This window comes from Acanthopagrus latus, chromosome 2 (genome assembly GCF_904848185.1).
Source record: "Acanthopagrus latus isolate v.2019 chromosome 2, fAcaLat1.1, whole genome shotgun sequence".
Classification (NCBI taxonomy): Eukaryota; Metazoa; Chordata; class Actinopteri; order Spariformes; family Sparidae; genus Acanthopagrus; species Acanthopagrus latus.
In genome coordinates, this window is record NC_051040.1 from 12,540,196 (window position 1) to 12,566,605 (window position 26,410).

Here is a 26,410-nt window from a genome sequence, read left to right on the forward strand (position 1 = left end):
ATTTTCTGACCACAAGGCCTAAGATACAACTCTAAAATTCTGGAACTGGAAGTTTATTATCCCCAAAGTGGGACCCTGCTACCTCCAAGCAGTGTCCCACACTCCTGTATCCTGCACGAGAAGCCAATACCCAGAAACAGCAGGCATGTCAGCAGATTTACATTTGTTGATGTTCATGTTCTTGACTCAGTGGTTCCCAAATGGGCCAAGTCCAGGTGTGCCATGGGAGTTTGTTACAACCACACATTATTTTCACAAATATACATATAGTGATAGATGCACACACACAGTTTTTTTTCTGTCTCTCTATGTTTGTTTTCAGTTCACCTAATTTTAAATGTAGGACCTGTCTGGTTTAAATGCATTTTGCTGCTTTATCAAAGCTACAAACTAATTATTGGATAAATCTGTTAATAAATACTTAATGAGTAATATAGCAGTTTGTCAAATTTTATTTGGCATTGCTAGTAAAAAAATAACGGTGTCCAGAGATAGGATAGATAACACGTTATAGAGGCTATTTTGCATTTTGATTACAGATGTGCCTTGAGATTTTGGCTTAATCTGTGTTGTGCCTTAGGCAAAACTAGAACTAGATAATAAAAGAAACTTCTATGGAATTAATTCACTTTATGTATCAGTGTCGGATCAGTGCTCCGTATCCGTATCGCAAAAGAAAAAAATTTAATTGGAGCATCTCTACTGGTGACCACTTTTTCTTGCATTATAGACACAATAATGCCTTAAAGCTAAAACCCAGACTGCTTCCTTTAAGAAATGACAACGATATACATTTCTATCAACTTACTCTGTAAACCTTTCCATTGCTCACATCTTTTCTCTGCTTCTCACTCTACTTAGTTTGATCATGTGCAACAGAAGGAAAAGTGACCCTACCCCGGGAACCTCGAATTCTTCAGTGACATTCTTCATCTCACTCCAGTTAGTCCATGTAATCATAAGATAATCTGTATTCAAACTGTCTCCTGTGCACATTCAATAAGCCAATAATGTTTCTTCCAATCATAATCACCAGTGTTTGGTCTTGTCCATTTTTCTATACCCATGGTATAAATGTAAAATTAATAAAGGTGGATGAAAGCACACGCAACTCATTACTCTGCTCTCTCTCACTCACTGTTGCTGCTTCTCTGATGTCTACAGAACAAAGTCAATATGTTTATGAATGAAGCCCATATGTCTCCACGTTGCACTGTAGGATTCTGCTGCAGGACTTTTTGTTCTCTCCCTCCTCCTCTCCCCTAAAAGGTTTGTTTTGGTTCAGAATCAGTCGGCCTTTTTCATCACCCTTTGTATTCATGTTCTCATTCTTGTCACCCTTTGAATGTCCCTCATTCTCTTTGTCCCCTTCTTGACTTCCCTCAGCACTTCCCATTTACTGTGCACCCTTCATTTTGCTCGTCCCTTGTTGCCTTTCTACTGTTCAGCTCTCACCAGCAAAATGTCCTCCTTCCACACATACATCCTTCCCTCTGACCCCTCTCCTACCTCCTTCCATCCATCACGCTCCCACTCTTGCGTCACCCCTCCCATCCCTGCCTCCCTCCAGAGATAATTACTACAAGCCTTGTGAAGATCAGCTTGTATTTAAACAGCTGAATAAGCAAGGCCTGGGGCTGCTGACAGTCACTATTCAACAACAGTCAACTAAACCGAAGTAGAGTAGGAAGTCACAGTTTGCGTGCGGCATAAAAGGAGACATTTGAAAACATCTCCACTGGATTTACTGGTGCTTTGTTGTTGTGTCCCCAGCAATGAGCAACACTCAAGGGTAAAAATCCATCTGTATGTGGCCTCCTAGTCCTTGTGGCCACAAACACAAAAACCAAACGTACATATTCAGATCTGATTGGGGGGGATTTTAACTAACTGTAAACACACACCTGCTTCATTGTACGTGGCAGAGAGCTTGTCCAGCATTTCTCTGTCCAGCGTCAGGATCTGCTGCTCCAGGATGGAAGGGTAGGACAGGCCGCCCCGCTCCTTTTTTTCTTCTTTCTCCTTGTCTTTTTCTCTGTCTCGCTCTTTCTCCCGTTCATATGTCAGCAGTTGCTGGCGGAGAGCCTCGGGCAGGTGGGCCTTGGCAAAGTCAGCAGCAGCCTGATAATGGAGAGCAGAGGGAGGTGTGTTAGATGACTACAGATTAACATTACGTTTGGCACAAAAACACAAAATATGTTCTGATGTGTTTTTTCTTTAAACCTGAGCGGGTGCAAGCAGTAGCATGGATTCCATCGGCAACATAAATTAATCAACAATAAGTGTGATAACTGCATGATCGTTTGTTGGATTTTCTATTTTCACCTTTTCAAATATGAAGATTCGCTGATAATACCATCTTTTCTATATTTAGAAATAGAAATGTTTTGATATTTCAAAAACTGAGGTATTGAGTCGCCAGTTAACCTGCATGTCTTTGGAATGTGGAAGGAAGCTCGAGCGTACATGTATATTATCTACATACCTATAAATGTGCACATACGCACAAACTCACAGCGCATTCAGCAGTGACACACACAGCAGGCTACAGTGGCAGTGACCTGCTTGTCCTTTCTGCCTTGCCAACGTGGATAAATCACAGATAAACAAAGATAAAGAAAGAAAAAGTGCACCGCCAGTCAAACCCACACAAGCTCACACTCACACCCCGCTGTGGGCTAGAGCTGAGCCAGAGAAACTGTATCTTCAACCTCTATCCATTTTACTCCGAGGGCAACACCAAGCAAACCTTTTCTGCACATTCCCTGCTGCTGTTTCAAGGCAAACAATGCCTCCCTCCATTGGCTCGGTGCCAAACAGGGAAGATGAGCCAGTCCAAGGTCAGGGAGTTCACAAAAGTTTCAAGTGCGAATGTCAGATGATATTCTGCTGACATGATCTGCAGCATCCCAGATTTCATACAGCTCACATTTCATACACTTGTAGGAAACAATTGCAGCAATTAAACAGCAGTGGATAAAGAAAACAGAGTGCGGGAGAGAAAAAGTTTGCAATTTCCTGGCTGCCACTGAATATAATGGTTTGAGGTCATATGACAGAGACCCATAGATGAACCATATGTCCCCTGTGTGTCCCCATTTAGCTCTCTCTCCTATCTATACCTCCCTCTGTTTCTCTCTCCATCTATATCTCGCTCTGCTTTGGGAAATTACTTTCAAGGACTCAGATAACCCTGCCTCCTCCGCTTCGTCTCTACACCATGAAAACAACTCATCCACTCCTCTCTTGTTATATCGCGTCAGTGTTATTGAAGCTTTCCTCCGCGAGCTCACTCCTTCACTCTCCCCCAATCTTCTCCAGTGAAACCCAAACACTTTTAGTTTTCCATTATCTCTGCCTCCATGGTGATGCTCAGTGCAAAGTCACCATGGATCTCTCCGACACCTTCCTTTCTCTCGCCTGAAGACGATCACGGCTGACATACCGTCATCCTGTGGTTACCATGCAGAGAACAGGAGTCATAAACTGAGTTCAAAGGTCATGAAGACTTTTGTCGGCCAGGGTTATACGGTGCCAATTACTGAGCAGTTTAATTGTCTGCCTTTCAGTCCTTCACAATGAACTGGGCTCACATTGGGCTTTTTTTTTTTCAAGCTACATTCCGTAGCATTTCACTGAACGTGCACATGTTGGCAACAACCAGTCTTTGAGACCAGTGGTGGAAGGTGACTCAGTACATTTACTCAAACTTCTGAGGTACTTCTACTTTACTTGAGTATTTAATTCTCATGTCACTTGATACTTTTGGCACAGTTCAGAGAAATACAGCTTTTTTCATACTTTTTGTTTTACTTTACATAATTTATCTGACAGCCAATACAAACGCAAATTCAGATTTTTGCACATAACACAAGTACAGCTGAATTTATTAGTTGGTTGACAGAAAATCAACTGTTTAATGCACGTGTAGACATATTTTAATGATATAAGAATACATAACAATTGCAGAGGAATTTTCATGACTATACGCACAGAGTTACAGTTGCGAATCATTTCAGGACTTTTACTTGTAACAAAGTGCTTCTAATGTGTGGTATTTGTACCTTTGCTTAAGCAGAAAATCTGAATACTTCCTCCATCACTGTTTGAGACAGCGTGACTGCATGTGAGTCTTCACTTGGGAACAGCTCACACAGCCTCAACAGAACTGAAAGTGGAGTCTAAGTCTTGATTATCTGACAATCTAACCTGCCGGCTAACCAGATCGACACATTGAACACCTGGCTGCAACATCTGCATCGGCTTAGGGGATGAAAGGAGAAGGAGGGTGGATGAGAGAGGGATGGCCGGGATGGATGGGGGTGAGGACTGTGGGATACAAGGATGAAGACAAGATGGCAAGGATCAGGGAGAGTAATGCATGAGGGAACAAAATGGAGGATGAGATTAGTGGTTGGCATAAGTGCACAAGGGAGGAATGCAGGAAGAGCTGAAGGATGAGCTGTGTTTAATGGGAGATTTAGTGACCCCTCTATGTCTTCTTCAGAACGAATAAAAGTTTCAGTCATAAAAACACTGTTATAACACAACTAGTGCTCAAGACTCCAGTGTATCTTTAATGTCTGTGTAACCATTATAAAGTGTCACCAAACCACATCACACTTTATGTGAGAAAGTTGGGAGACATTTCTCAAGTATGTTCCAACTTATCGGCAGGTTATTGCTTCATTTTGAGCCATATTGCAAGATGTGCAACTGGCCAGTATTCAGCTCCATTTTGGTCTCCATAAAAATTGCCAAGGGACAGATACTCCACAATGTTCACCAGCTAGTTGGGAACTTTGTCTGTCTCTGTCTACTGTCTGGTGCTGTCCCTCTGGCTATAGCACTTTTTCACTGAATATAGCCTAACTTTTCAAACTGCAGAATGAAGTGAGAATTTTCTGTTTTTTGTCACCATGAGCATTGATTTTCATTATTAACCTGTGACTATTTTTTGTAATTTAATCAACTGAAATGGAAAGGTATTGACTGATTTTAAAATCCAGACATATTCAATTTAAACTGATATGAAACATTTAGCTCAACTGGAACTTGTTGTTTGCCTTTTTTTACTTGATGCTTGGCTTAATCACTTAAAAAAGGATTTTACCATTGGCGAGACAATTTTTCACAAAAAAACTGGGCTTTCTTTGTAGTAGAAAGAAACATGTGTTTAATATTGCTGCTTCATGATCTGAGAAAACAGAGGAGATGGTTTGTGTATTTCCTTCTGCTCAATCCTACAACAAACAGAACATACACCAATAAACTCTCATGAGTGATGTTCTGCAGGTTGGGTGGTGCCTGGTTTTGGCTAAACTGGTTTCAGGCTATGGTCACACATTTGTGGAATCAAAAGTGACGAATATTCACCTGCCGTCACTTTGTGTGAACATATCCTGAAGTGGGAAACAATATGGAGACCATCTGACAACAAATGATCTTGTATATCAGCTAATTAGTACACTAGAATTTGTTACTAAAATGTTTTTGGTGAGATATAGCTCATTTTAATTTATATTTGATCAAAAGGCTGCTGGATGATGCAAAACACATTACTCAGTGGACTTGCTGTTGCAGGCAACTTGGAGGGAAGGTGTTTGGCTTTGGTTATTTGCATAGGCTACCCACATGGTGAAGATACAAAGCTGGTTGGAAATCGTCCTCCGTGCCCCCTGCCCTGCATCTTTTAGATGTCTCCCTACCCCAACACACCTGATTCAATTGATCAGCTTGTCACAGAGCACTGTTGAAAAGGACCATTCGTTTGAATCAGGTGTGTTGGGGCAGGGAAACAACTTTAATGTGATATGAAAATTGACGATTTTATCACTATCAACCACACTTTTCAAACCTTATAACAAAAAAAAAAAAAAAAAAAGCATGTATTCCTTGTCGTGTAGAAAATCGTTATTGTGAGTCCCAGTCCCAACACAGGAGAGTTGGCTCAGAGTGCAATCAGTCATGGCGGTGTAGAGCATCACATTGGGCTCTCCTTCACACCAGACTTCACTTGCAAGCACAAAGGCTCGTATGCACATACAGTAAAGTACACAAACCCCCACACACAACCCTTCCTATCTCAACAAGGCCACCTCCACACTTTGCATCATCTCCCCAAACCCTCCCCTCTGACTGCTAACTGTGAGCCACTCAGACGAACAGTCAGACAGAAATAGTCGGGCCTTTTAAACACTTCCATCCATCATATCGCCAGGCCGGCAGAAATGAGGAAAGTCATCTGAGTTTTCCTTTAGAATCACCCTGAGGGAGTTTCATAACCGAAGTAGAAAAATCTCTTTCTGTGGTCTCTCTGACAGATCAAGCAGGCAGATGGAGAGAAGAAGAGAAAGGGAAGCGGAGGAGGAGGGGGGGAGGCCGAGGAGGAGGGTAAGAGCCATTCATTAGCATCACTCAAGCACATCATTAAAGAGAGAGAGAGAGTCCCTCCAGTTTAAAGACTGAGCTGGAGATATAGTGACAGAAAACCATCAAAGCAATGAATTCAGAGAGAGCAGTGGATGCATGAGAGGAGGAAGAACATCTCAAAATATTGCTCATTGTTGTTTTGATTCACACGCTTTAAACTATAATTGCAATAGTTATCTTTGAGCACAATACATTTGAAATTTACCACACCAAGCATAATATGCATGGACTGTAAATTGCGTTGTGCTTAATGCCACAGACAAATGGGATATGATTTGTCTCTAATTAACCAGGAAAATTAAAACAAAGAGGTTATATTGTTAATTAAAGGCGGGGGTGTTCACTGCAGAGGTGTAGCATGTTTCTCCTCAGGGTGACATTGCAGAGCTCAGTGTGTCCACAGGGCAGAGGAGAGAGCATGAGCAGGGAGTCCTAATTTCATTATCTCACACCTCAGCTTTGCATGTGTCAAGGCTACGCCAAGTATAGGCTGGGAGTGGGAGTGTGTGTGTGCGCGTGTGTGTGCGTGTGTGTTGGGACAGTGTTGTCACTGCATCATAAATAGAAGCTGTCTCATTTGTAGGAAAGCAACCACGGCTTAGAGAAACCGGACACAGAGCACACAAGCATCATCTGAAAGGTTGAGACTGAAAGTTGATTCTTGACCTTGGAAACAGCAAAAACTATTCCAGCCAAGTGTTCATTTAGTATTGGATTTGTGAGTTCAGCTTTTAGGGCAACAGAGAGGAAAGGTCATACAAGTGTCAGGTATGATGAATTTTAACATGTACACTCCACCTGCTGAGGAAGGTCATGCGATACCAGTGAAAGCCCCACGACAGCTACTAAACAGACCCTGCGGTGAGAATGATGGTCAACTGTTTTTTTTTTTTTTTTTATTTCAGTGGTGACATCATCTTATAAAATGATCGCAACAGTTGAGCATTAACATTGATTCTTTATCTCAAAAATAGAAAAAAACAAAACAAAACGAGACTTAATGGTCCACTTACTCCCTTATTCTGGAGCTTTAAACCACATCTCATCATTCACATTTTATGATGGTAGTGTAGTAATGAAGTCATCTTACTTATTCTGCCTGGTTTTAAAATAATGAGCTACTTAGCATTTAGGGCTGCACAATAGGGTAAAAAAAAAAAAAAAAAAAAAACATAATGCGATTATTTTGACAGATATAACCACTGAGATATGACTCATGATGTGTGGGAACGATCATTCTAGCACTGTTATTTTTATTTTCACTGAAAAAAAAAAAAAATTGACAGTTGTTGGAGTCTGTACCAAGCGGACATTTTTTTCTTATATCTGGAGAACGTGACTGATCTCTTCAGCATCACGGTCCTTCAATATAATGTGGTTTTATCACAAATTGAAAATAGCACCTTCTGTGATTTGGATATTGCACTCTGCGATATTGAAATTTTTATAATATTTAGATTAATTGCACAGCCCTACTTCTATAATAGTCCTCAAACAAGAGCAACTACACTGAAGAATTTGTTTTACTCTTTCACAAAAAAATACCGTAAAAGTGAGAAACAGTTCTCTGCTGTTGACGACAGTAAAGATGTGGTTGAAGCTCTTGAAAAATCAAGTGGACCTTGAATTAAGACATATTATGGTGAATTATCTTAACAGCTTAAGTTGCTCATTATAAAGTTCTGCATTATTTCTTACAATAAAGAAAGGAAATCAACCAGCCATATTTTTGTATTTCAGATATCATTTATTTGTAAGGGTGTCACGGATTCAACTTAGATAGAAATCAGATGCAGTATTGTCACTTTTAAATCTACATGGCTTCATACGGCAAAGGAAATGTGCGCCAACAGGGACGTCATGGCGCGTTCAAGTGCACCTCATAGAATGTAAATGACAGTTGTCAGGGCACAAAAGTCTAAGTCTAACAATAGCACACACGTCAGTGCTGAATGATAATGTTTTTAAATTGGAAATTCAATGGAAAATGAAAGTGTATTCAGAGAATCGTGACACCTGTACTTATTTGGTCATTTTCTCGTTGTGTTGGAATCATGGGTGCAAATTGCCAGCACATTTACATTGATGTTTTTTAAAAAAGGTCAAAAATGTGCATTATCATCTGTAAATAAAGAGCTATAAAACGATAAACATGTACATTTTCAAGTGTCATCAATGAAGATCAATGTGTGTGGATGCGGATCACTTATTTTTAGAAAAACAACTGTAAAACTGAGCATTACAACTCAATCACGTCCTTCCTGTGCAGTGTGAGCCTGGAGCCAGATTGGAATTGGTTGTGCGGCCTTGAAAACACCCCCTTGCGCCCAAACACACAGATTTTACCCTGGCATCCTGAAACTATTTCTCTCTAGCCGCCCTTAAATCTCACCCACAACCACAACAAGTATTCGGAGCACAGATGGGCTTAGGGACGGAGGGCCGGGGAGGGGCGACTGTGGTGGTGCCAACACACACATATTTACAAAAACACACATTTCTACATGAGCCCAAGAAAACAGTCCAAACTAAGGCAATATTCATATTCAAATACCAGTCGTGTCTCAGGGGGTACATGTAATGGTCAACATTGTGCTGCGTGGCTGACAGTGTAAAAGAGGACAGAAATGACTTCTGTAAAGTGAATGAGGACTTGAGAGGAGAAAAACGCAGAGCTATAAAAGCGTATCAGGACTGAAAAGTTGAATATAAGTCCATTAAAAGTGGCAGGAAATGCTTCAGTGCCTTCAGAGAGAGAGTGAAAGAGACAGAGAGAGAGAGACAGAGACAGAGACATGAAATACTGCCTCTTGGCTAAACAGTCAGCCCCTTGCTCCTTTTTCTCGCTGGCTGTGAAAGAATGAGAGGTGTACGGCTGGTACGATAAGAACATGTGGTAGCTATGGTTACGACTGCCAAAGCCTCCGATTGGCTGAACATCTGTCCCACCTCAGCAGACGGCTCATTCCAAGTCCCCTCAAACTCGCGACGATGCACACAGACCTGCCCCCGAGGACAACGGGCCGCAGGTTGTTGGCTCATTCAGCTGCCAATAAAGCAGATTTTACAGCAAAGGTGACCGTCTACCGTCTACCAGCTCCAGATCCACCACATACACACACGCACGCACACACACAGTCAGGTACACATTCACTCTTAGGCACACAAATAGAGACAGATCTTGCCTCTCTTTACTCATAAAGTAAAGGGAACTATTACGGATGTGATTCACATTCAGGCAGTGAACGGACTCCGAGCAATCGCTCTGCCTCTCCACTCACAAATTCGCAATACACACGACTTCAGGAGTAAGACCTCACCAGTTTGTGTCCTTCGCGCGACAGCAGGGCCCATTAGAGGAGGTGAAAACTCATATTAAACCTAAACAGTCTATTAGAAGGAGGCTGTCTGGTTGATCCATAGCTTCCTATACGGCCTAACCCTCCGCAGTAAGAGCACCCTGTCAGTATCTACGCCCTGGACAGCCACTCAATAATAGACTGATGTTTAGTTTATAGAAAGGAAGCTCAGCATCATTTCCAAGGCTCTGTGATGCCAGAAGATTCATATAACTGCTGAAGTATGCAGGGATGTGAGCTGCTTGTATTACAGCATGACTGGTACTGGATATTTGATGATGATAATGATATTGATATCTTAGCCAAAGAAAAAAAAAGTCAGGGGACAATATATTGGCAGGTATTAGTTCTTTTGACTTAATCATTTTTGATTTAAAAAATTAAACTTACATTTGTTTTTTAAAGTGTTGGTCACTGTTGATCGTCTGACGAGCTCAGCAAAACCTTCATCAAAAGTCTTCATCAAAAGATGTATGCTTTCGTTGCCATCAAACCAAAATGAATCACTTTTCAATACATGTTGTAAATAAAATGGATATTTTGCTTCATTTTTCTAAGTTGATAGAAGCTACCAGTCATCTCTAACTTTCAGTCTTTGTGCTAAGCTAGGCTCTCCACAGTGATTTTATATTCATTACACCTGGGTGGTGCTTAAAATATCATGCGAGGAAAAATCTTGTTCCTCTTGACCTCATCCTCCAAGAAGATTAGAATTATGTTTCACAAATGCAGCAGTATGTACTAAATAGCTAGGTAATGCAAGTAGACATCAACAATTCATTAGCTAGCTGCAAATTTTCGAAGAAGACATGACTTTTTATAGCTCCATGGCAAACTAGCAAACCAATTAGCAGCAGAACAACAGAGAGAATGTGTTTCCTAATGGCTGCCTGTGTAGCAGTCACTTACTGAATAGGTGACAAACTTGCATAAAATCGAGTTAGTCAACAAAATAGGGGTGTCTTGGTGGCCTACAGGGAACATCCTGGTTCCGGCCTACATGTCACTTCACAGTTCTCCATGAGATCAGTCAGACACACAAACTCTAAACACGTCACCTGTCTGCTTGGCTGTGATGTGCTCTGGATCCGTGTGTTGCAAACAAGAGCTGCAGTGCTTTGTGGCAGAAGTATTGTGTAACAGGAATGTTTTTTTTTAAACATATTTGGCATCTCTTTACTTTTTCTTATCAGATAACACAGGCTTGAATACACGTCTTTGATTCAGTCGTTTACACCTACCTGACTAATATACAACCTTTTGTGTGAGCAGCATATTTCACCCGATAACAGCATGAAAAGCGCTGCTGTCATATACAGCAAAACAAGCGAGATCATGGGAAATGTTGGGTGCAAAGGTGCAGAGGCGCTGATGCTCACACATCAACAGCATGACAGCAAATAACATTACGACTTCCTTCTTGCTGCCGCCTTTTTAAACACACACACACACGCACACACACACTTGCGCACACACACACACACACACACTACACAAGCACAAACCGAGCTGCCAAAGCGCAAATGTGGCACCCATGAAATGTAATGCCAGTTGTTACAGCTCTGTAATCTTCATAGGTCTGGGTGCTGAAAGCAGTATTGCAGAGGAATATCCTCATGCTGTGTGTGCATGTGCAAATATTCGTGTGTGTGTGTGTGTGTGTGTGTGTGTGTGTGTGTGTGTGTGTGTGTGTGTGTGTGTGTGTGTGTGTGTGTGTGTGTGTCTGTGTGTGTGTCAGACAGATAGACAGAAGAAGTTATTACGTTTGGCCTGGGTGCTCCACATGTCACATGCCTGTCTCACAGAGGGAGCCGAAAGGTGGCAATTAGAATAACTTCAACTGGCATAAATCTGCACGGGTCATAAACACGACAGTGAGGGGGGAAGGAGTGATGAAAAAAAGATTTAAATGAGGAGGTGAGAGGAAGAGAGCAGAGGTGATAAAACCATTTTAGATGTGCGCTCAGGTGAGAGAAACGGGGGGAACAAGGGGGAAAAATGATGGAGAGAAAAAGAATGAGGATAGAGGATCGCTTCCTGCTGACTGATTAAAAAATGCGCAGACACAAACACCGGTTGTCCTTACTGACAGTTTCAGGCTTTCATCGTAGAGCTGAACCGCACCGAAGAATTACATCTTTTTCTTCCAAGCTCGTGTTATCTCATTACCTTCATCCAAAGAGCAGAAATGAAGACACCAGATGGAGCTTTGACTGCCCCCAACAAGAACTGATGTTACGTTTAACAAGTCTGGACAACAGGAGAAATCCATTCATAGTGTTTTTCCGAACACACGTTGAGCTTCATTTCTGCCAACAAACAAAAGAGGTTTCCAGCAAAGCAGACACCTCGGCTATGATTAGGGGCAGACATGCTGGAACACGACGTTCCTGAGAGATGGTGGTGTTTGCGTGTTGTGATCTCAGCGCAGACAATGCTTTGGATACTTTCTCATCTTCCACCTCCAGTAAGTCTATTATTACCAGCAGCTACCAGCATCAGCCCGTAATCCCACGCTTTTACTAGAGCTGCAAGAAAACAAATGATAATTCTTTAGAAATATTACACATTCCTACTCTATTACAGAGCAAAGAAGCATTCCCATGACTCTCTTCTTCCAAAACTCCTTTAGTAAACTATAGACTGATCGTTTTTAGATCAGCGTGCAGCTGCAGAAACTAATGGAGCAATGTCACCAAGTTGCAGGGTCAACATTTCCACTGCACAGGCGAGCCTCTGTCTTTAAGGCAGGCAGAATGCATTATTGATTGTTTAGTGCAAGCCAAGACATTAGATACCAAGAATGAGAGTCCTATCGGTCTTATTAATATCCCAGGATCAGGACATGCCTCTGATTATATTGTGTGACACTAGTTTATTGATCACTGTAGAGCTGAAACGATTAGTTGTTGGAATTGATTTGTAGGCAGTTGTTTACCATTTTTCAAGCAAAAACGCAAACATGTCCTGGTTCCACACACTCAAATGAAAAGATTTGCTGATTTTACTTACATATAATGTAGCACACTGATTATGTTTTGTATTTACAATGGACAAAATAAGCATATCAAACAAGAAACGAACAACAATTGATCTATTAATGCACAAAATAATCAGCAGATTAATTGATAAAGAAAATAATCATTGGTTGCAGCATCTTTAGATCTATGATTAGTCTTGAGATGACTCAAGGCCGATATTATTCATGGCAAGTTATTAATTCTTTTACTCTTTAATCACCTAACTATTATAATACCTGCACATTTTTTCACCTAAATGAACTAACTCCATTTGCACATATCTATCAAATTGTCAGTTCTCTGCTGCAGTTTCAGCGGCTAGACTGAAAATTCACAGCTGTATTTTAATTCTTAAATTATTGTTTCCATTTTAATTTTTCTATTGTTATGAGTATTGGTTATTTTTTGCCTGCGCTGTATAGCTGTTCCGATTCCCTTGGTGGAAATTTCCTTGGGCAAGATACTGAACCCCAAACTGCTTATGATGTGTTGGTTGGCCCCAACCACTGTGATCGGTGTATGACTATATGAATTACTGTAAGTCGCTTTGGACAAAAGTGTCTGCTAAATGTAAATCAGTCAATAAATCCATCCATCCATCCATAAGTGTTGAATATTTAGTCAACTAATGATCATAAAAGTTTCAGTTTGTCAGTTGTGATGATTTCATCATGGCAGGAGAAAATAATCTCCAAATTATTGATAATCTAAATAATCGATAGTTACGGCCAAGTTCCGACTTCAGCCTTCTTCACTCTGGTTTAGGTCTATGTTAATTACAAGCCATTAAACACTGATTCCTTACATTCACAAATAAACTTCTTGATTAGGTGACAAAAACAAGCGATGAAAACAAACAGCCCCCACTGTACAGGTAATGATGACATACTGAACAAAAACTACATCAGTGGCACTCTGTGAAGAATCAATCTGGATTCACATTGAGAAGCAGACCGTAAATTGATAAGGTTTGATTAATGCAAACCCCTTGCAAAGAAAAAAAAGACTGTTGAGTTTGATGCTTATCATACAGAATTATGACAGGAGGTGGACCCAATTATTGCACATTTGCAATTTTCTTGAATGCACAGATGTGAGGCTAGAAAATGATGACTGCTTCCGTTCAGGACCCAGAGGGGTTTGGCTAAGCACTTCTCAGATATCATCAGCTCACAGATGTCCTTGCGTTGAGGACAGATCCTGCACCATTAAAAAGTTTCTGAAACGGTTTGTACTTAACAATACCTTGATAGAGAGCCCTCAAGGCTGCACATGTACATCTGAACCAAAATCCCAGAAAGTGGTGATCTATAGCCAGAAGTAAGAGAAGAAGAATGAGACACTACTCAAATATAGATTCTTGATGTCCCCATAGGTTTGTCCTTTGGCATCTATTAGGATTTCACTTGTCCTTCAGACCCTAACACCTACCTCTGGTCTATTAATATACACCTGCATAGTGTGTGTGTGTGTGTGTGTGTGTGTGTGTGTGTGTGTGTGTGTGTGTGTGTGTGTGTGTGTGTGTGTGTGTGTGTGTGTGTGTGTGTGTGTGGTCATTCTCCCATTTGCTTGGCAGGAAAAGAAAAAGCTCAGGGAGTTTATTCATATTCTAATCAGCGGCAATACTTTTTACACACAGATTTAAAATGCTGTCTTCTTGTTTTTCCAATTGTCTGTTTTTTCTGCTGTTATCGTCTATTTGTTTGTTTCACTGCTCCAGTCTTTTAGTGCTTACAGTGTGTATTTGCAGCTACATTAAAAGTTCCCTGAGAGATCCTTGTTGCATCTTGGCTTGAGCCAGGAGGTCAAGTGTATCTGACTGGAAAATGAGTCAGAATCATTGCATGTCTTCCTCCTCCCCAAATAATCGTCTTCATTCTTTCACTGTTCACATTTCATATCTTTGAATGAACGATAACTAAATCTTAACCATAGCCTGTCACAGCATAAGATTATCATTTGCAAAAGAAGCCATTCAGAGGTAAGGCGAGAGAAGTTTGGCTTCTTTTGAGAAAAAAAATCCTTTTGCATCTGTACAAACACCCACGTGCCATTTTACCACGTTTATTGAAAATTATCTAGTGTTGCCAGGTTCTAACTAACACAATCTGAACAACTTAATTCAGATAAATAAGTCAGGTTAATCATTTTTCACATCTGCATAATACTGACATGCTAAAGTCTTCATTGTGTCGGTTCGGATCATGTGCGGTTTTCCCAAAGTTATTCTGTTTCTTCAGACAGTGTTTTCTTGCTGTGCAGTGGCAGAGGGAGAACCAATGATGACTTTGGGTTTTGTCCACCATCTCTTCCATACAGTCTCCTATAAAGCTGGGTATTGCTAGCGATTTCCCGAATCAATTGGCTACCAATTCAATTCAAACATTTCAGTTACAATAAAAACAATTTTTTTGACTGTGAAAGAAATTCAGAGAGAACTAATGCTGTAAATCATACATGGAACCATCTATTATCTAACCTGTTGCATTATTAAAAATATTCATGTTTAGATCAATAATTGAATTAAATGGTTTCAGAGTTTTGCGGCCTACAGAGAAACCAGTGTTTTAGTGTGGCACCCAACCAACCAAAAACTACTTGACCCCCAAGGCTAAGATAGAAAAAACAGTCACAAAAGAAAACAAAACATTTTCAGAAATTACATGCAATTTATTTACTTAGGTATATGTCTACTAAATAAAACACAGCAATGGTAATCAAAGCAGGCTGGGTATCTGGTTCTCCTCCCTCTCCTCCAGAGGTAATAAGATATTACAATGATTTTAGCATCTAATTATCCAAAAAAAATGCTGCACTGAAAGAACAAGAAAGTGATGACAGATGTAGGACCATATGTTTCAAAAAATGACAAAAATAGAAACTGTTATTTCCTGTTATTAACAACCTTTGTGGCCATTCAAGAAAAGATTCCTAAGTTTACAAGCTGCATCAAAGAACACTCGAATGCACCATGAAGTTTCTGTCCTGTGTGTAAAACTCCGACACGAGGACTGAACCAGTGCGCCGTAAAGATTTTTAATCACATGACTGTTCTGGTAAAAACAATTTCCTGTCAATGTGGCAGATAGTGCTTGATGGGTGTTCATTTTGGACCTCAAGAGACAAATTCACAGGAAAAGGCATAAACATTGAAAGAATTATCACGGAGGTTATGAATGGTTATGAATGATATGAATGGATCGTTGCACTTCAGATTGACTTGAATCAGAAAACTGATCTTTCTAACCACCAATAACTCTTTACAAAGGGGACGTTCGAGTACTGTTTGAAGACAGACTTGAAATAAATGTGAAACCCTCCTTTAAAATCACATGCTCTGTAATGATGACATTAGCATAATGTGATAATCATCAGTCCAATGTGAAGACAGCTGTCTTAATAGCTGACTGATATTTTGCTTTTAGTGAGTAAGTCATCACAGTGGTGTTTCGCAGTCTTTCATCCCTCATTCCACTGTACTGTCCTACATACAGGAGCTCTGAACAAACGGCAGGATGTAATGTAGAGATGGAGGCTGAGTTGTGAAGACAGCAGGCAAAAGTTTCAAAAAAAAACAAGAGTGAGTGTTCCTCTCCCTCCTTTGAATGTGGGGCACAAAAAGCCTAGAGGAGAAGAGCTAAGTAAATGTCAGCTACGCCTCTCTTTCTCTATCTGACACACACACAGACACACAGACACCACACAGACACACAGACACAGACACACACACCTATCACAATCTTACACCCTCCCAAATTGCTCATGCACTTCGGGCCCTATAATCTCCTTGTGTGCCCACACACGGAGCACACACACGCGCGCACACACACACACACACACTTCGCAAATGTTCTTATTTGTATTCCTGCGATCTGGAGCTTGCTTTCTCTGGCAGACAGCGATATATCAACTGCATGAATATTCATTCACTAGTCAGAGTGGCAAGCTTCACCAGCCCCCTCTTTTCTTGCAAGTGTGACTGCACAGACACATGGACACACACACACACACACACGTTTCTCACACTATGGTGATGCATTCCTAAACAATGCTAACCTTCCACATGCACGTATGCTATGCAAGCATGCTGTGGAGCCGCAGCAGGCAGGAGCTTTCACCATAAGCTAATGAACCAGGTCCTTGTTTGTCTGTCACCTTCACACACAAACACACACCAACAGACACACATTCACTGGATGTCTAAGAGGTGTCTTCCTGCTGCGACTGAAGCCACTTATCAATCATTTCCTGCTTGATTAATTGGTACAGCGGATCTCCTGGTAGATTAATCACATCCGTCTGTGAGCCTTCATATGTTTGAGCAGCTTCACTGAGGAGACTGTAACCTGTGAATGTGTACACATATACGACATGCACAATGATTATCAGTCAGTCCTTTGTTGCCCTCCTTCATTCATCCATTAAAGACAGAAGAAGAATCTAGTCCGATTTAAAGAAAAAGGCATCAAGAAATCAGTAAATAATTCAAAAGACCACAGCTGAAGCTACATTTCCAGACAAAGCCTCGCCGTTATTGGGCTTTTAGTCAAACACTGATGTCGTCAACTTCATTAGAGTGGGAGTACGAATCTTCCTTCCCGTGTGTGGGCAGGAAGCTATTTAAGTTGCTAGTGGTAGGGAGACAATTCAAGACCTTTGTCATTGTGCATTCGTCATCTCTGCTCACCAACTTTCTCTCCTACGTCTTCACGGCTCATTGCTCTCGTGCTCTGTCTCTTTCTCTTCTCTCCCACACACACACACACACACACACACACACACACACACACACACACACACACACACACACACACACACACACACACACACACACACACACACACACACACACACACACGCAAATATATGTTGCAGCCATATACTCACACAGCTCCTCTGATCTGAAATATCAATTTGCATTTCTCTCCACTCGGCTGCAAGCTCAATGCACATCAACACAGCAATACCATATCACTCATTCTCAGTGAAACCTTGTCATTGTTCTTAACAGTCTCATTTTCTTCAGCTTTGTTTGAAAGGCCAATTACGTATAATGCCTTCATAGAGCAAAATCCAAACCTAAAACTCCACGTTTTCCCACCGCTGCCCTCTTTATCCTCTCCCCCGGTGAATACATCCTCTGCTCTTATCAAAAGACAGAAAGGCAGTGGGAGCGTTGCAAGAAAATGAAAGTGACATAAACAGAGATGGAGAACAAAGCTCCCACTCCCAGTTAGATCTACAGATGGAGGAAACACAAAGATCTAGAGATGCAAGGGGCCAATGCGAGATAAGAGAATTTCCAGTGTTAATACCAAAGCTGTAGTTTGAGAGGGAAAGTGAACTAAGTTTTCTGTTTACAGATTACCACCTCTGTTGTGCGAGTGTTTTATCACACCACAATGCCTTCACTGTGGGACAGAGGGAGATAGGAAGGAAGGAAGGGAGGAAGACAGGGGCTGTTTACATATTGAAGAAAACACACACTGGCCTACTGTTCCTCCAGCTCCTTCTTTCTCCTCCATTAGTCCTTTCTGGTGGAGGTGAATTCCTTCTACCAATCCAAGCAGGCAATCGCATTCATCCAATAAGCATTCTACAGACAGCTTTATTCCAACGAGACGGCCACGTCCTCACAAATGTTGATCAAGAAGACAAAGGCAGCCTTATTTTTGTGCATTTCTACTTAATTGATGTGCAGACAGATGAAAACCATGTGGACAATAGGGACAGTCTGATATATTTATATCACAGCGGAGTCTCAGTGCAGACCACAGGTAGCCACAACATGCAAAATACTACTCGGATAATATCAAAACAAATTCACCACAGTTAAAAACAGATATTTTCACGGCAGTCACGCAGGGAAATTGTACCAAAATTTCAGATCACCGTCAAACGACAGACTATCCCACAGAAATTCAGCTCTATTTTACAATTAGTCAAGCATGACTAAGGCTCAATCCAGGCTCAGTCGAATAGTGTCTGCCCAGCTGACATGGATTTTTCATGTTACATCTTAAAATGTGCCATTTATAGGGATGGGATTAAAAAACACTTGTAATACTGATCGTGGTGAATCAATTATCAGGTTAATGCTGAATCAAATTTATTGTGAACAACCTCACTGAACGACTTAAGAAAAGCTGTCCAGCCCACTGATGTCCTTCCCTTTATTCATTTCCTGATTCATTTTTGAATTGCCCAAGCCTGTCACCAAGGCTGACGGCTCAGTTTGCACATGGTATCCACCACAAATACAAGTTAAAATAAGACGTGTGTAATTTCTATGGATTAAAAGTTGAAAAAAAAAACTACAAGGAGGTGAGGTTACCACCATTTAGTTATTCTCCATTCGTGTGGGAGGATCCTGATGATTCATGATGACCTATTCAGGACTCTTTGCTTAAAAAAAGATGTGCGTCCTATTTGGGATGCAATAAAAATATCTGATTGAAAATGTATAGTTAGTGTGATGCCTGGGGGCAATTTAAGGTGAAGGTTTAAAAATACTTGTGATGTTATATCAATGTTGGAGATGAAATGTTCATCGTCCCATGCCTAGCAGTATATCATATTTCTTAACATTTAAAGCTATATCGTAAGCAACTGGACATGTTTCAGCTTCACCTCTCATCTAAGGGGCTCCTTCAGTTGTAACTAACAAGAGAAGAGTTGCAAGATTTTAAACTCTGTGTGGGAGTGTCCTCACAGAGTCGTCACAGTCAGACACGTGTTAGCTCTGAGTTTCAGAGTCGTTAGAGCCACTTGTGGGTTGTTGAGTTAACCGGCCTTCATGTTGGTTGCTAGGGCTAGGTTAAGTTTTCCGGGAAGGGAACTGGGTACTGCATTGTAGATGGGTGATAAGAATCTGAAAACACATTCCATGGTAGTAAAGTTCAGTCCCTCACAATTTAGATGTGGCTACGAGGTGATATTTGCTTAGTAATTTTCCTACGAGATAATCACTCGGCATCTTATCTCTTCAGCTATAAACATAACACCGCTGTTATTAACGGACACCTGATGATTATTGAAATGCAGATTGAGTCGTCGCAGTCACTGACATTCTGAAAAGACTCTTGCCACCACAAGGCACATGGCAGTGCGCTCTGCCAAGTGCCACTTCCGCCATTCTGAGTGAACAGCTTCCTGGACTCCATTCATCCCTTCCTGTGTCCATCCATTCACGGTCGCTCTCATCTCCATACAGCTGGCTTCCCTGGCGCAACAACTCTTTCAATTAAACAACATGGCAGGAGTGAAAAATTTCCCTGCAGTGGGCATATGGTGCAAAGTAACCATTCCATATTTCACATGCACATGCGCCTCATTTCCATACACACATACGCGGTGGTGAGCAGCAGAATGCCTATAATTGGGGCACCCATAAATAAGGAAAGGAGTGACGCCTGGATTTCTGCTGATCTGTTTCGCACGGGAAGCATGTGTGAATAAATTGATGGCTTTTCATTTTAATAGCGCCGCACTCTGCTGGTGTCATCTGGTTTGCTCCCTCCCCCTGAAACCTTTACCTCCTGCACCAGCTAACAACTACACCTTCTTTCTCATCTCTCTCTCTCTCATATTTATGATCACGCCACTCCCTCATCGCTTGCTTTTTCCAGTGCTTCAATCTATATCCTCCTCCTATTTCTTAACCTCACCCGTTTTTTTTTCCTCTGGCCTGTCACTTCGGAGACAGATGCTACATTTATCTCATTAATTACAAACTGCCTGCCTCTTCCCTCGCTCTGATTAGCGTCAGAAAAAATAAATAAATGAAATCCACAAATGCAAGTGCTTCACTGAGGCCTGTGTCAGGTACACACGCACGGAGTTCCTCACAAGGTTATTTGGCACCAATTCTAACCTCCGTCCTGTTGATCATTCAGTAATATGTGATGCTGAAAATGTGACTTTCCTTCACGAGTCACTGGCTTCTTGGCTTTACCCCCCTCTCTGCGTTCCCATTCATCAGAGGGAAGAAAAAACACACAGCGATCAATGCGACGCCTGTTTGTGTGTGTGACATGGATCAAGACCAAACTGCACTCGCTGATAAACATACAGACATTCATAAAAATCAATACTCATCTACTACATCCACTGCTGCTGCCCTCATAAAGCTTCCTGATGAATATAGAGGATTTTGTGTGCTCTTTGTGGATGCATCACTTTATGGGGGAGTAGAGACCTCTATCCATCAGAACATTGATTCAGGAGGCTCCGGATTTGAGGTGCATTGTTAAGTGCATATAGGGACAAGGCTGTGCGTGATGGAGCTATGAATACTGAGCAATACAGCAGAATGAGTAAAGAGAAGCAGCTACTTTCAGGATGTGAGTCACAAGGACAGAGACAGAGGTAGATCCTGCATCACATCACTCTGTGTGACAAGTTCGTGGGCGTACAAGACATCACCTCCTACTCTCTAGCGAAGTAGGTAGCTGAAAGTAACGGATGTCCCTGAGAAATTAAAAAAAAAATCTGATTCAGCAGCGCTGTGTCGTCTAAAGTCTTCAATCTGCAAACAAGGCACCAACGGAAAAACAGAAAACCTCTGTTCGGCTCCCTGACCTGGCTGATGTTGATTTTCCTTCATTAATACCTAAACTTATTCCTGCAGGTCAAACTTATGTAAAACAGCCTAATGACATGATGATGACACATGCTGCTCCATGATGGCTCAAATCTTCAGCGCAGCCAAGTTCCCATACAACATAATGAGGACAGGATGTGTTGCCAGAGACCAAAACCCAGTGCCCACTTTCCAAAACAATCCCGAACGCAGCCCATTACGGCTCAGAACTACACCGTGGGCATTTGGGCATGACACGTACAACAAGCTTTATGTGGAAAGCAGCCAACAACTTTCATTCGGGTCCAACTAATGAATTGAAACGCTGCTATATGCTGAATAAGCTGGCTCACGTAGCGGATCATTTTTGGATTTTAAAAATGCTTCTAATCATTTTTTGTTCACTTTTGGTTTGCAAGCTCTTGACAGCTTGTGCATTTGTTGTCTTGCCCGCATGGTAGAGGAGCGATGGCTGCAGGCGCCTCGGCAGAGCCAGCAGGCGTCAGGCCACGGGTCTCCAAGGCAGCCCAGTTTCCACAGCAGGTGCACTGCCATCATGGAGCAGACCCACTCCACTTTGGCCTGCTCACTATTTCCAGCCTTAGACACCAATGACTCCCCAAGGGACTGCCTGCTAAGAATAGAAGCAGGATACCTCAGCCTTTGCTGCATTTTTATCATTCTTTTGTTTTGAAAATCACCATTTGCAGGTGTCCTGACTTTGTGGAGGTGCTTGATGTTTCCGTTTTGTTCAACATCAAAAGGACAAGTTTTTCTTTTTTTGAACAGAGAAGTTGTTGCACAGTATGTTGTTGGGCACTTTGGAAGACATTACATCAGTCAATCATTAAGATAATGGTTAATTTATGACAACTGTCTAATTAAATGCTTTTCTATCTTGGTCCTGGGGCCTCATGTCCAGTATGTTTTAGATGTTTCCCTGCCCAAACACACCTGAGTCAAAGGGTCTTTATCAGACTTCAGTAAAGCTCGATGACAAGCTGACCATTTGTCTAATTGATTAAAGGTGCTCTATCAATCAATTTTGGTTTTATGTTACCATATTCTTGAACTGCAGGACTTCTAGATGGGAAATGTGCCGTTTTTGTCCCTCATGGCTGAAAATGCAAGCCCGATTTGCTCTAATCTTTACAAATACAAACGTAAACGGGCTTCAGACCACATTTTTAAACGTTAGCTTCTGCAAACTGCTATTCCGTGTACCAAGGGCTCAGTCTGTTTGTTTACAGGCCTGTGAAAAAGTTGCAAAGTGCACATTTAATTGACTAATCCTTTCAGCTCTACAACCCCTACTCCAAATAAAGTTGGGACGCTGTATAAAATGTAAATAAAAAACAGAAGGCAATCGTTCTCAAACACTCTGTGATTTATTTATGTTTCACTCGGCAAATCTTCTGAAATCAGAGTTGACGCCAGGACGGCCGCATTGGAATGCAAACTAACGTTAACTGGTGTCATGGAACTGGCGCGTGTACGACAGTCAATCGGGCTTACGTGTCAGCAGTCTCTCTGACAGCATATAAGCATCTACAGTTTCCTGAAGGAGTCCGTCAGTCCACAAGAAACAGGAGAAAATGAGCAGTTTGTCCAAAGTGTACCGCTGCAGAGAGTTTCCAGGAGACATCATGATTTAAGTTGAGTGTGTATGTGTGTGTTGTAAGTAAAAGTCGTGGACTCCCCTCAGGACTGGAGGCAGCAGACTCTTTAATATTTCACAGCAGTGATAAATAAGTCAGACAGACTGCAGAGAGATAAGGTGACTCTGCGGGTAGGGGTGACGAGGGAGGGAGGCAGGCAGTGGGAGGAGGGGGTGGGGGGCGAAGGAGACAGAAGGAGAAAGGGAGAAGGGGGAAAAAAGATATAGCGAGGTGGAGAGAGATATATAAGGCAACAGAGCAAAAGGTCAGAGAAGACATGAAGTAGAGGAACGGCGAAAACAGAACTTCAGCCAAACCCAGACACCTCTGGCAAAAAGGGAAAAATCTGATATCTACCACATTTTAAAAACACCAGGAAGAGTCAGCGATGCAGATCATAACCTAAAGATTTGTGTCGTTCGATAGTCCAAGGAGGAATCTCTCTCCTCGGGAAGAAATACACCCACACTCTCAAATTGCCCTTCCTTGACACACAGACCTGGAGACACTCGAGGCGACTGACAGATTCTGATTTCTGAGGACAAAAGATATCAGAATGGGGGGGGGGGGGGATCAGAAGCAGTAGAGAAAGGGAGAGGAGGGATAAGTAGGTAAGGCAGGAGGAAGGGGAGGAATGGATGAAGAGGTTGGAGGGAGGAGAAAACAGACAGTTACTATGGGGAAAGGTCAACAGGGACAGAGAGCGAGTGTGAGAGAGAAGATGAAAAACAGAACAAAGTATGCCACGCTCTTTCTCAGGGGGGAGGAACTGCAGCCCCCATGGTGCCGTGGCCTTCAGACTGACAGACTCATGATCAAAAGATTAGAAAACCCTCAACTGGCACTTCACACACAATCCAGCGCAGCTTGTTGTACAGTTACTGTATGTTTAACCTATCTGTCAACTCTTTCAGCCTCTGAATCTACACCAACTTTCTGGAAAATCTTCAGGCGTCGCCTCTCAGCATCCATGGTTTTATCCCCTTCTCTGAAAGAAATAACTTCTTCCCTGCCTTTTCTCCACCCCAAAACAGCAGCTTTAAGCTCCGTCTTCCGCTATCTCCTCTTAAACTTCTGTAAGCCGCTGGCATTTTTAGTTCTTGGCTGCTTTGCCAGGCCGTCTCCTCTCTCCTCCCCTCTGCATCTTTCCCCCTTTCTCCATCCTCTTCTGAGGGCAGGCCATCATTTTCATCTCTCTCTCACGCTCGATAAAGCATCGCTCCTCTCCTTTTTAGCAGCTGTAAGTACAGCTACCAGCTCTGCTGCTGGATAAGCTCATTAAATCAACTCAGGAAGAGGGCTCCACACAGGCTTCTCAGGATAGCAAACACATGCAGGTACTGGATGTGTAGAAGCCACACGAGAAGGAGGGGGTGATCTAAAAATATCAAAAAGTCTGTCAGGAAGTGAGCGAGGAATTAATTGGGGAAATAAATAAAGCGTGTGAGATGGATGGTGGGAAAAAGAGAGTGAATCCACGGAGGGGACGTATACTCCCAATCTCCCCAGTTGGATTAGTGTAAATCTAATCTGCCCCGCTGTCTCTTCGACTCCTTTTAGCCTCGGCTTAGAGACTCTCTCAGGAAGAGAGCAGGGATCCTAAGAGCCTTGAGCTGTTAGCATTAGCTCACATCATCACCGTAAGCTTCCTCGGCACCACACTAATCAATTACCGACCCCACTCGCCTCAAAGCTCCATTTACCAACACACTGGGTGTGATGCATGCTACAAATCTGCTGGTTTAATGGGTGGTTCACATAAGGTCAGAGGAAGCGTGACTCCATTACATCATCATGAAGTTTACCTTATTCAAATAATCATGTTTAAGAACAACAACCTGCTATGGCTGTGAGGGAAAAGCATGGGTGAGGAGATTAAGACTGTTTCTGCAATGCATCAGAGACAGAGTTAGTTGTTTGAATGGTTATTTATAATTGATTAGTTGTTTGTACAGCCTGATGGATATTCAATCTTTGGGGCCGATGGCAATATTAGGGAGTAAAAATGAAATTCTGATTTCGATATATTGACCAACATAAACTTACTTTGCAATGATCCCTCCAATGTTGTCATTAGACACACATGTAACAGATGAGGTGTGAATCTAGTTGGCCTCACCATTAGATTAAGATTCACCTGCCAATGATTCAAATGCACTAAGATTCATCCTTGCTTCCTATATTCGTACACACACTTTTTCTTCATTTAATACAAGCAGTAAAATTAATCTTAAGTCGGGCACCTCCTGAATGTAGCAAACATCACAAACATGACTCACCTCTCTCAGAGTTGGATGGAAAAGTCGAAAGTTCCTCTTTATGGCTGCTTCATATGATAACGGCGAACATGGTTTGTAAAAGTTGTGGGGCAGATTTTACATTTCCAGAATGTTCATGAAATCCTTCATGTGCACCAAGATGTCTGCTTTCAAAATACTAGATGTTTTTTTTTTTTTTTTAAATAAATCACTGCTCAGCTCTGCCTCCCTCTGTCATGTCTCCTGATAGGTAATGATAGTCAATGACAGCCAGCCTGAATGAAATAAGCAATCTGAAGATGCCAACTTTAATAGAATAGAAGAATAGGATGGAAGAGAATAAACTTTACTGTCCAGCTGAGGGAGGATTTCCATAAAATAAACATGACAACAACAGAGCAAAGACCTCTCAATTTTACGACAGTCAGTGCATTCATATCTAAGTTTACTGTAGTATGTTGAACATGTTGGATTGAAGAACCCCTGCAGCTCAGACTAGAGAGGTGTTTTGTCATTAATGATTGACAAGTCTTTTCTGTGTAAAGATCATCTAGCTGCTTCTGTTGGCGGCCTGCCATCTTCTCTGCTGTCTTAACAATCCTTGTCAGCTTGTTTCTGTGTGTTCCATTCCAAGTGTCCATCCCAAACAGAGATGTCAAAAACAAGGACGCTCTCAATCAGGCTGACTCAGACTCTCTGACTGTCTCTCTTACATATAAAATCAACACTGCCTGTGAAACTCCATATGTCATCTATATATGTTCATTGATACCTAAAACAATTAGATGACATTGATTTTTTTTTGTTTTAACTGTCTTTTACAGCCAATAAACATTAATAAATAATGAAAATTATCATTAGCAGCAGCCCTTGTTGACTCATTGCAAAGAATATCTTCTCATTTTAAAAGTAACCAAAACGTTGACACTTATTTTTGAGTGAGATGTATCGTATTAAGTTAAACAGGTTTGGAAATATGTATTCATCGTACCCGTTATTTATGCACTGCATAATCCGACTAAAACTGTACATACTATTAAATACCCAGTACAAATGTTGGACGTGTGTGAGAGCTGTTATGTTTCTGGGGTCAGAGCATGTG

The 26,410-nt window shown here is 41.7% G+C and overlaps 1 protein-coding gene across 1 annotated transcript in view; it reads right to left on the reverse strand.

The window, feature by feature from the left end:
* The window catches only part of ppm1lb (protein phosphatase, Mg2+/Mn2+ dependent, 1Lb), a 53,317-nt gene that overhangs the window by 14,412 nt on the left and 12,495 nt on the right, over positions 1 to 26,410 (reverse strand). The window contains exon 2 of the mRNA XM_037119537.1: positions 1,905 to 2,121. Coding sequence (XP_036975432.1) covers positions 1,905 to 2,121 — 217 coding nt within the window. The remainder of the gene's footprint in view (positions 1 to 1,904; positions 2,122 to 26,410) is intronic.